This window comes from Pteropus vampyrus, unplaced genomic scaffold (assembly GCF_000151845.1).
Source record: "Pteropus vampyrus isolate Shadow unplaced genomic scaffold, Pvam_2.0 Scaffold49, whole genome shotgun sequence".
In the NCBI taxonomy this organism is placed as follows: Eukaryota; Metazoa; Chordata; class Mammalia; order Chiroptera; family Pteropodidae; genus Pteropus; species Pteropus vampyrus.
Window position 1 is genome coordinate 3061356 of NW_011888830.1, and position 12145 is coordinate 3073500.

Genomic DNA, 12145 nt, shown 5'->3' on the forward strand with positions numbered 1-12145 from the left:
CGCCCTGAGCAAACGTGCCTGCCTGTCTGCCTCGGACCCTCAGCTGGGAGCGGGGCTGAAACAGAACCCACCCGCCAACAACACGCCCTCGGTGAGTAATGCTTTGGCGCTTCTCGCTCCCAGGGCCCCCACAACCAGGGAGCCCTTTTCCGTAAGTGGACACCCCACTCGCCATTCCTCCTGCTGGGGGAGGGGGCTTGGGGGACATGCCCTTTCCCACAGAGCTTCGAGTTCACATTCCTGGTTCTTTCAAATCTCTTCCTTTGGTGCGTGAGTGTGGGTGTGTGTGTATGTGCATGCGCGTCCGTGTGAGTGTGTGTGAGTGTGTGTGAGTGCGCCTGCCCTTTCCTGCCTCAGCTGGGCCTCTTGCCTGCCCAGGTGCACTTTCCCTCTCAGTTGCTCCCCCACAATAATCCGGAAAGGGCAGCGGAGCGGGGCGGGCGGCGTCACCCGGAAAGCTCGCTCTGGCTTGGCAAATGGTCTCTTCCGAGAAGAAAAACCACCGCTTCGAACCTCGCGAAAGCTCTGCTTGGATGGGCGCCCCCCAAACTAGGGGCGATAATCTGGGTGACGAGAAATACAAAACACTTCGAGAAGTTTAATGAAATCCAACAGTGTGCCAAGATCAGGATGGCCACAAAAAGGGAAGTGGGGGGAAAGAAAAAGTTGGGAATACAGTTCCAGTCATTATTCAGGAAAAGAAGGTCCTCAGAATGAAGAGATGACGAAGAACACAGAGGCGCCATATGCCTACTTGAAACTTGAGATTTAAAAAAAAATTATTTATAAGGAGAAGGGCATGAAAATTTAATTTAATGTTCACCTTAGGTAATTTTGTGTCTTATTGTTCATAGCAATTACCATAAATCTGCATATCAATAAGCAGGAACAGATGTCAGTTGTTACCAGTGCTTGCCAATCAGGTCTGTTAGAAAGTGACAGATGGGTGGTTGTGGAAGCAGCCCTCCTAAGGCCCATTAGCACATTCGCAGGAAGTGTCTGCGTGGAGGGTGGGAGGTGGGCCCTGGGAAGGAAGGGCATCCTGGGGGTCCTGGATGCACGCAGCACGCCTCGGGAGTGGCAGGTCCTCAGCCCTCTCCATTCGCCACAGACACCCCGAGACAGTCTTCGCTGGGACCCATCTCGAACTGATGAAAGCCTCGCCGTGCTGTGGTCTGAAGCAAGCATTTGCGCTCTACAATTCTACGATTACTTTAAAATACACAGACCTGGTATTCTGAAAGGGAATTATTACCAGTTTTACCGAGGGTCAGAAGTAAAGTGAAAGTTTTCTCTCGTTCATCAAAAGATACTCTTCTTCGGCCACGGCTTTATCATCTCTATAATTTCCTAATTACAATCCCTCACTCTAGAAAAAAGAATTCCTCTTAAAGCATTTAAATGCCATCCAGAAGGAAGGGAGGCAGTTTTTCTGTTACTGCCTCAGAACTTTTTTTTTTTTTAAGCAGATGTGGGGCTCTCTCTGCATTATTTACCAATAGTTTAGCCTGAATATCTGCAAACATACCTGAATTAGTTTAGACACTGAGCCCTGTTCTACAGGCTTGGGGGCCGCAGAGAGCTCAGGTTTTGGGACCAGGCTCAAGTGTGGGAAATGTGGATCAGCCACTTAGTAGCTTAGTGACTCTGGGCAGGTTTGCTCATTAACCTCTTTAAGCCTCAGTTGCCCCAACGTGTAAAATGCAACAGTTTTCCAGCTGTAACGTGGTAACAAAGTGGCATGCTGTGAGGATCAACGGCATGATTAGTTCAAGCTCTGTTAAAAACTGTAAAATACTATCCTTGTTTTTCTAAACGGATGCTTTTTTGAGATGATAGCTGTTATAAAGAAATTAAGAGCGACAGACAAACAGTTTTCCTTATTCCTTCTTCTTCAGGAAAATTCCAGACTCTGAGTCCAAACTCAGACCCAGGTTTCTAAGATTTCAGAAATTTATTTAGCAAATACCACAGCTGAGTGAAAAATGGGACGAGTTTCTATTAAAAGTTTGAGAGGGGAAATTGATCAAGTTCAAAGATGCACACAAAGTGTACATTACAAGCATTTGGCTCATAAAGATTTGATCCAATCTATTTTCTGCTTTAAAATTCCATATTTATAAAGGCTCCTTTTTATAAAATCATGAAACACACTTAAAGTTATTTTTAGTTTGAAAGAAAATGGTAAGTTTCTTTGGGAAAAAAAAAAGTCGTAGTCGATGTCTCATTCAATTTTATTGGTGCAACTACCAAGTAACCTGTAATCTCAACCTTCTTTTTCTTGTTTTCTTTCAATCTGGATTTATTTTCTCCACTAACAGCAAGTGTTTTACTCATTCAAATGAGACATTTTAGACTCTGGTGATAAAACCTCTATTTCCTGAAGGACAAACCGTGACGTCTTCAGAGTTGTTCACAATATCACTGGTTCCTGAAGTGGATATTCCACGCTCTTCGGCGACAGGGTTTGGAGCTGGAGTATTTGCATTTTATATGTGGCATTTACTGTAGGGCACTGTGGACACAAAACCGGCATTTGAATCGTGCGGGGGTGCCCGCCTCTGCTGTGCCACAATCTCACTCGACGAGCATCTTCCTTTCAACTTCGAGTAGGGTGTGGCATCAACAACCTCTTGGGTCCTTTCATAATTCTTGTCCTGCATGTCGTGTGCCCCGTGGTCTGTAACATGCTTGATGTTGTATAAAGTCTCTAATCCCAAACCCTCGACGACTCGCCCGTGAACATACTGTCCTTTTTTTTTTTTTTTTCCCTTGGCTTAAGTATAAGGCTAATGCCAAATTTCATAATTCAAAAACCAGGCATTTAACTTAAGCGCCAGTGGGAATGTATCCAAGACGTAAACTTGAGTTTGTCGGTTTATAAATTGATTCCCTCATCCACTCCAAAAACAGTCCTGAGCCCTGCTCATGATGGGTTCACCAACCTGGGCCACGTATCAGGAAGGTGAGGGCCAAGGAGAGGAAGGAAGGGGCTCTGGGGAGGGGGGTTGTGGGGGGCCCCTCCCACATCTGGGAGCAGGGGGAGCTTCCTCCAGGGAGTGGCCTCTCAGTAATCCTGGGCGAGGTAAGTGGCATTGAGGCAAAAGTCGAGCTCTACTTTTGAGAGAAGACGAAAGAGCAGGAGGCCATTTAACTTCACCTTACTGAAAATAAACGTAACCCACACCACGATGCTTCCAACAGGGAGGAAGCTGAGACCTGAGCAAAGGGGCACTCTTTCTAGAAAAACCGCCCAGCAGACGGAGCCTTGACCTCTACACCCTAATACTCTACGTCGTCAAGGCGATGGCAGATACGACTGGTCGGCTTGTGCAGACTTAGGGTGAATTTAATATGTGGACGGTTCAAGGAAGGGGTATTTTGCAAAGCCCAGCGCATTTATAGGATGCCTTTAAATCAGCGTCTGCTCCCGGCACCTCATCGGGTGATTCCCAGGCACCCTCAGTCTTAAATGAGCACGCACGGCATGCGAACGCTAGCACCCTGACCTGTGGCTGGAGAGGCAGAGGCGCACACGGTCTGATGAAAAACGACAGGGCACTCTCTCCACGCAGGAAGACACACTCGGCAGGAGCCTGAGCACCCAGCGACCCTCTCTGCGTAATTTAACCGTGGGTGTGGGAGAGCCTGAGGCTTCCTCGAAGCAAAAGACCCTAATTTTGGATCTGGGTGGGTCCATACTATTCGAAGAAAAACAAATATTGCATTGGCTGAAAATGTGACAAATCTTAGCTTTTATTTCAGAGCTTGCAATGTGGAGGTTTTCTCTTTTTTAAACATAGAAAACTTCCTAAATATTTTACTTATGTCACTCCAATTCCCTTCAAAGAACTAAAAATAAATTAACCATTCAATGTGCTACTTGCTCTGAGGCCACTTTCCAAACTGTACTCATAAAGACACTGCTGAGTGATTTAACCAGTTAGCATTTGAACACACAAATATATATATATTTTCTAATAATCCAAAAGCTGTAATTACAGCAGAACAAGCTGACGGTACCAGTAGGTTTAAAGCCCAAGGAATAATTCTGTAGTGTTTTTACTGTAGGCCAACATGTCCCACCAGACAAGTTACCATTAGCCTGTGAGGCGACAGTATAAGTCTGGGCTGACGATCACAGAACACGCATGAGGAGAAAGCTTTGTATGCTCATCGAAAAGTCTTTCCAGGCCCATTCAAAGTGCATCAAGGAAAAACCAAGGATATGCATTCCGAAAAAAAAAAAAATAAAGAGAAAGGAAGAGTGTCAGAGTGACCGATAAAGAAGTCTCGCTTTTATTTTGCATACTCGGGTGTCCTTTCGTTGACTCCGGGTGCCCTTGATTCAACAAACTGCCTGATTTTAATGTGCCAAAAGCCGGTTCTCCTCGCCCTCCCCGCTCCCCCCACACCCCTTTGGAGTCAAACGAGGAAAAAGCTCTCCCCATCCCCGTCCCCGTCCCCCTCCCCCTCCCCGCAGCAGGTTCATGGCACCTGCGCGTTGATTTACTGCACGGGCCTGCGTCCCTGGCCCAGTGGTAAGGGAGGAGATGGGCCTGGAAGCTGACACAGCAGGAGTGACCTTTCGCTAATCACTGTGCCTCCGTCACCGGCACAGCTCTTTAGAAAGAGAACCGCTTCGTGCGCTGGCTTTCTCAAATCCAGCCACACTTTGATTTCCTCAAGAACAAAGATTACACTTTCGCATAAAGCTTCTGACGCCCAGTTCTGTCAGCTGGGGTACTAAAGTAAAAAAGGCACCCTGTTAGTTGTCTCTGGTCACTGAGGGACTGCAAACTGCATCAGAGATAGGCCTGCCATCTTGGCTGTCATGATGGAAGTCAGAACATTTTTATTGACTGCCTGTTATTAAAACTTCAGAGGGATGCTAATCGTTTTTGGCTGCCCTGGATACAGGAATCTGGTTGGAAATTCCCCAGTAACTAATCCCTTAAAAAAAAAAAAAATGAGTACACTATGCAGATAATCTCAGCCCCTCCTGTAACTGTTGGAAATGCCAGAGGGAGGAGAGTGACTGGCCAGCAGTGACTCTAATTTTAACACCTCAGCCAGAAAGCGAGTAGGACTGGTGACTGCTCTCTGTCGTTCTTTTCCCTGCTGCCCTTGCCCTCTGAACCCCGCCCCACCCCCAAATTCAGACGACAGCCAGCCAAAAGGAAAGGCCTGGTCCACGACTCACCAGCCATTTGCTGAATTCCACTGAATGCACCCAGGTTGCTGGAGGAGGTCGCCTGCTGCAGGAGCTGCAAAGGAAGGGAAAGGGTACGTCAACGAGGCGTGGACATGTGGCCCAAGCGACTTCCGGATTGAACCGCGGACGCGTCCAGTTTCCTTTACGTGTATACAGTTGGTCGCTCCCGTCTTGTACGGAACTGAAGGTTCCCCGAGTCGGGGCCGTAAATCATAGTAACGTCTAATCTCTGGTAAGCGACAGACACTGGGGAAACTCAATAACGTTGCTGCCTTAAAACAATTAATCAATGTACTCCTTTTAACAACCAGGTGTTAAATTTATTGAAACCAACATGGCGTGACTAATGCTCTCTCTCTGTAGTCTAGTAGTTACTGTAACTCATCCCTGTCAATCAAGGTCCATCCCTCACTTGCTTCCTGCTTCCTTCACAGCTCAGTTTCCTTCATCCTTTATGAGAAGCACATGGATTCACTGACTCTTGGCCCAACACAGAAATCATCATAACTACAGACATAGATGTATCTATTCACAGCCATGACTACATGACCAAGACAGCGGCCATCCATTTTAAGATGGTCCTTACCAGCACAGAGAAACACACTATTTGTCGAAACTTAGAAGCATCTGATGCAATGTACACTGACGCTATGCGTTATAAGTATGTCAGCATCTTTTTAAAAAAGATGAACATATCTGTGAAAAGGTGTTTGCATTTTTCCTGGAGCTTTCAAACACCCCCCCTTCCCACACATAGAATCAGTAAGTACCACAAGGTAAAGCATGTGGCCACTGTCCTAAAGTGATCCTTTATTTGCCCAATTGATTTGCATGACAGGTTAACACACTTAGGCACTATCCTAAGAGTCTGACTAGATTTACTGATGTTCTCATTCCTGTAAAGGAGATCAGTACAGACGTAGTTTGTATATAGGTACAAGCATATATAGTTGCCTCCTCTGCTCAAATGTACATGGGACCAAAAAGCACAGATCTACCACATTTATTACTGAAAAACGGCTATGTGCTTCAGAGGAACAACATGAATTTGCTATTTAAAAAATAGCTTTCAGAATTTATCTGGAGCTCTGCAAAACATAACATTCTTCCGGGGAAGTCAGTTCAATATGAAGAAAACTCCACGATACATGTGACTACCGGCTGCCTTAAAGAGTGGGTATCGGTGGCTAATTAAACCAAAGACTTAGTGACAATGACATACGGGGATTAACATGGTTACCAGAAAAATGTATCTAATGTTCACTCATCCCTTTCGATTTGTTGAAATGGGTGTGTATGTATGTATCTCTCTCTCTCTCTCTCTCTCTCTCTCTCTCTCTCTCTCTCTCTCTCACACACACACACACACACACACACACACACACACACACACACGAAGAAAGGGAGGAAGAGGGAAGAGCCAGGAATCATCCATTCTGACAAAGGAATACCTTATTTCGGTTTGATTACTTGGCTTTCCCATTCTCTTGTGGTTGTAAATCCTTACTCCTTCCTATTAGATAGAAAGAACCGAGGGTTCTTTCCACTGACCACTGCTCTGAGCTGGAGTCGGGACCCGCCCCTGCTCACGGCGGAGGAGGGCATCCTGGGGGGCATCTCGAAGGCCACAGGCCCTTCCAGAGACGCGGACTTTCCACTGAAAGGAGGAGAACGTGGCGAAGAAAGAATGGAGGCCCTGGACCGAGAACAGAGTTGAGAGCGCACAGCAACGTGTTTTATAAATGAGGATGAGATGACTCTCTTGCAGGGTACAGACCTCATTGGCAGGTGTGACCAGAGACACGTGCCAGAGGTTGCTGTGAGCCGTGGGGCGAGGGAGACGTGCCAGAGGACCAGGGACAGGCATGTGTCTTGGCTTTTGGGAACGGTGGTGCAGGAAGTCGGGCAAACTATGAAAAGGTGAGCTTGACTTTGGTCTCTGATAAGAATTCTTGTTTATGCAATTAAACAGATGGCCTGTGCACACGCTTAGGAAAAAAACAAACAAACAAATTCTTGTTAAGTTAGACTCATTTCTTTTTTCATAAAATTTCTAGACTGACAGACCAAGGAGAAGACATGGCGGAGCATATAGAGACTTCGGCGAGACATCGGGCGAAGTCTCTGATGGTGTCTACGTGGACCTGATGAGAAATGGCGAGGAGATGGCAGTAAACCTGTTCGACGCTTTCGGTAAGGACGCAGATGGAGACAGGAGAGGCCTGCTCCTCGTCATGAATCAGACACGTACTGAGTGGCTAGTACATGCCAGACCCAATAGGCACCGGGGCGGGATGGGGAAAACGAGGAGCAGGAGCCACGTGTGTTCCCTGAGAAGCAACACGGCGACACGGGAGAACACACCGAGGGGTGGACCCATCTGACCGTTGGTGGCACGACCTCGGGTCGAGTGATGTGACCTTGTTGAGTCTCCATTTTCTCATCTGTACGAGCAGGGTGGCCTGGCTTGTCAAGGCCACAGGGAAGACTACTTTACAGAATGGTATAGGGTCTGTTACAAGGAAAGGCTAACGGATGATATAATCCTGAGAGGGACTGTTAAAGGTCAAATGACAAGAGTTAGGACACACACACACGCCCTTGCAGACATGCACACAAAGGCACGGGCACAGGCTGGACTAAAAAGATCTATCTCACCATATGAAATTATATTAACGAATTAAATTAGTCACATGCTTATGCTAATCCATTTAAGTTGGGAAAATATTCTGCATCGATGCTGAGTTCAATCATTTCCTAAGATTCAAAATGTCCCCTGCACCGTCCCCCCACTCCCCCCGGTTGAATTCTTGAGCGTCCTTAAAAGACGAGCAGCTTGTGAGAGCATCCGGTGTGGATGTCCCCCTCTGTCCTGGGGACCACTCACTGACTGGCCCCCGGCACTTACCGCCAGGTACTGCGGGGTGAGTCCGCCCAGACCCGTCAGGTTCCCCCAGGTGGCAGTGTTGAGCTGTTGCATCTGCTGTGCCAGCTGCTGCTGGAGGCGCCTTTGCTCCTTGTCCTTCTGAGTGTCAGCGAACTTCACCACAATAGGCGAAGAGCAGCCCTGTGGTCAGACACAGCGGAAAGTGAGGGAGTTACAGCCTGGCCGAACCCTCTCGCGAGACTGAGCTCTGAATCCAGCTTTCTGACCTATCTTGGAACACATGGAATGGTCTGGAATGGTTTTTTAAAGTGGTTTGATCCTCCTTCTTCTTTTCTGAGTAACGACCACGACAGAAAATTACAGATACTGTCACTGGCTTCTCTGGGTCTCTGGAGGTCGGTGAAGCCACCTGCTTTCTTGCTCTGATTATTAAACTGCCTCTCCTTCCTTCTTCATGTGCTTTCCTTCAACCTTGCCGGGGCCTCCTCAGAGAGAAGAGGCCTTACTGATGGTCCCTCATTCAGCTTCACGGTTCCCTTGCCTGAACGACAGACCTGGTCTGCGTGTCTGCCTGTTCTCATGTGTGAGTAGAGGACAAAGAGAGGGAATGAAAATGGCTCTCATTCATTCATTTTTTTTTTTTTTTTGCACTCTTTCCCATTTTCGGCTATGCATTTTTGAACTGTGGAACTGTGGGGATCATACTGATCCAGCAGTATAATCAGGAGAAGTGAATTTGTTTTAGAAATGTGGACGAAGGAAGGAGATATTCAGAGAACCACAGGCACTGACCAGCGTTAATAGTTCCCACGTTTTGGGAAAGACTGATCTTCCTTCTGTATGACATCTACCCTATCCACAGTCCCCAGAGCTACTGAAAACCAAAAAAAGAAAAAAAAAAAAAAAAGAAAGAAAAAAGTATAGTGTAGTCAAAAGAGATACATCTTAAATGGCAGGAGGAATCTACTTGGCTTCTTATCTGTCTTCACCTTTCTCGCAGCTTCTATCAATTTTCATTTCCCCTAAAAGGCGAGTAGGGGCAGCGACTGAGAAACGGCCCAGGTCACACGACAGGGCGATTCCCGCTGGACGCAGGTAAAATCGCTGGGGGAGAGTGGGCCGGACACCGCCAAGTCCTCCAGGCCGAAGCGCCTTCTACCCTGGCCAGCACTCGGCAGAGACAGGCTCTCCTCCCGCACACGCTCTCCTCCTCCTCAGTGTGTCCTGCCTACACGCTTCATCACAATGAAAGCTGTGAAATTCTGCTGAGGTAAAAAGAAGTAATTCTACCCCAGTGATTAACAAAAAAAAACACCCCGCCACCGGTTTTTATTGAAACTCAGCATGATAACTGACCTCTCTCCCTTCCCTCGGAAGTTTTATATTCCTATTCAAACGAGCTTTTCCTTTCTCTTCCCTTTGGGTCACTTTTTCTTTCTCCTAGAAAACAGACTTGCATTTTTTCTTCTTGGCACCTTGGGTAGTTATTGGGGATGTAACTATGAATGCGTGAGGCGATCGTGTCCGTTATTACAAAAAAAAAAAAGAGAGAAAAATGAGGTGACCGAGCATGGGACTTCCAGTGTCTTGGTGTTCGGGTCTGGTCACCACAGTTACAGTACAGAATGTTAAATGCCAGTAAACTGCATAAAAGTGATATTTCTACCATTAAAAAAAAATATGCTTCATTTTTCTTCATCTGCTCCCTATTTCAGCACTTCATACTTTAAAGAGGGCAAAATACTCTGAAGATGGAAATGACAGAGAAAGGGTTTTGCATGGAAAAGGGTTGTTAGCCTATCAAATTTGTTCCGTAACAAATTATAGCATCTCTTCCTAACAGTACATTTACTGTTTTTATTTTTTTCTTCCTTAAATATAAAAAAAAAAATGATATAAAAGCAGAAAATCAGGCCGATGATTATAGCTCAGAAAAAAAAAAAACTTGTTTAAACCATAAAACGGAAAAATGGGATAGGGACAGGTTGGAGGACAGTGGAAAAAACAGAAGGTACAATATCAAAAATTAATTATTTTAGAGAACGTGTTCTTTTAAACATTAACATCCACATCATTTTGAATTCGAATCTCTTAGATAATACGTCTTGGCTAAAGATGTGAGCCAGAGTCCTGAAAATAATGTAACTCATTAAAAAAACAAACCTCAGTTGTACAACTAAAATGTAACTAACTGCATAATGTATAATTTTCCATTTAAGTGTCAATATTTTTGAATTAAACAAGACATTTAGGTGTCTGAGGGCCCTGTTTTTTTGAGAATAGACGTCCAGATTAATATAAGTGTGCCCAGTTTGATTTTTTATAATCGAGGTATTGATGACGGAGGATCGAGGGCTCCTTAGGAATCAGCATGCCCCAGTCTCTACGGCAGAACCTTTTCCTCACGTGAGCCGAATACTCCTTGGGTCGGGTCCATGCCCAGTTCTGCTTTGTCCTTGAGCCCTACTCTGTGTGAACACAGTACCCTGACCCCACTGCAGCTCTCTCCGGCTTCACTCAGGGGGCTCTGAGTGAGGGAACGGGGGGTGGCAGTGCTCCTAACAGAGCTGAAAGGATTTAGGCTAAATAAGTAGCTAAGGTGAGACCAACTTAGGTACAGATCACTCATTTACTGGAAATCAAAATAACTGAGAATGAGACACGTACATGGAAGATCATACAGGTAAAGACTTTCTTTTTTTCCTAACAGCACTTTCATTTTAATCCCCAAAGTGAAATGAAGCTGGAAATCAGACTGATCCTCGATAGTGGAGCAGCCGAAGCTCACAGATAGGGGGCCAGAAGCAGTGTCACGTATGTCATGGCATGTGGTACAAATCCTGCTAATGATCTCCTATCATGGCTGCTTTTCACCTGTGCTTGCCTTCAGGTGGGGGCGGGGTGGGGGGTGGGGTAGGAGTGTCTTAAAAATGCATTGCACTGAAAGGAAAACACAGTGATTATATAAGGTATGTTAGGAATATAGAAGTCAAAATGAAGTTCCAAAAAGACAACAGGCTTTGCAATGCTGATATCAAAACTCAGAAAAGTACAGTAAACACGTATTGACAATGCCATGCACACTCCTCCCCCCCCACGCACCTTTTGGCTCACCGTAAAAAAAGTGGCCCACAAAACATGACACATAATGAGCACTTAGCTCCCAGCATGCTTTGGGAGATGCAGCATTGCAAAAAACAAACAAAACAAACAAAAAAATACCACCACCCCTCCCCACAAAAAAATGGAGGCAAAAAAAGCTCAAACAATCAATAAAGAAGTTTTTGCAACATTACGTAAAATTGAAAAATTTTTTCCCAAAAGATGGAAAACAGAACTTCAGATAACAGCACAAGGCCACCCGTGGAAGAGACCACCCACGCACAGATACAGTGTACGCAGCACAGCAGCCGTGCGCTCCCAGATGACTATCAGACAGTACAGAATAGTAACAGCGTATCACTCTCGGAATGCTTTTGTGCAAAATTCTGAAAGGCCATGACCCAAATCACAGACTAAAAAGACAGAAACATCTATCTGCATCGGTGGGTGAACACCCACGCCTGTGTATGGATGTTCCCCTAGAGCCACTGTCTCCCATTAGGAGACCAAATTTGAGCCTTTATGTTTTTTTGGTTATTGGTCATTTTTTTTTTTTTTAGTAAGGACACAAGTCTAATTTTCAGGGGACTCTCATCAACATGACCATTTTCACTGGTTCGGAGACGTGGGAGAAGTTGTAACTTTCTCCAACATTCTCGATGCAAAAATACCATTCTGTTGGACTCTATAATTAAAAAAAAAAAAGAAAGAAAGAAAGAAAGAAAGAAAGAAGAACCCTGTGAGTTAGCACAGGGCAAGCTGCAATTTGGGGTGATGCTGTTCAAGCTTAATTTGTGCCCCCCCTGGGCTAGGAAACGGGTGTGACCCTTCAGGGCCCACTTGGCTGCACCATGACTTGTCATGGCGGGCCCTGGGCCACTGCAAGAAAAGGCTCAAAAAATAATGGCAAGCAGGTTTCTTGTCCTAAATGCACTTCAAGT

General features: G+C 45.8%; 1 protein-coding gene across 3 annotated transcripts in view; it reads right to left on the reverse strand.

The window, feature by feature from the left end:
• Positions 1 to 12145, reverse strand: part of CELF2 (CUGBP Elav-like family member 2) — a 512960-nt gene that overhangs the window by 49043 nt on the left and 451772 nt on the right. For 2 of the 3 annotated variants that reach the window (XM_023530355.1, XM_023530354.1), the window contains 2 exons: positions 8124 to 8282; positions 5204 to 5267 (listed from right to left, as the gene is read on the reverse strand). In XM_023530355.1, coding sequence (XP_023386123.1) covers positions 5204 to 5267; positions 8124 to 8195 — 136 coding nt within the window. In that variant the 5' untranslated portion in view covers positions 8196 to 8282. Of the gene's footprint in view, positions 1 to 5203; positions 5268 to 8123; positions 8283 to 10265; positions 10290 to 12145 lie in introns of all 3 variants that reach the window. The other variant, XM_011359641.2, reaches the window with a different exon arrangement.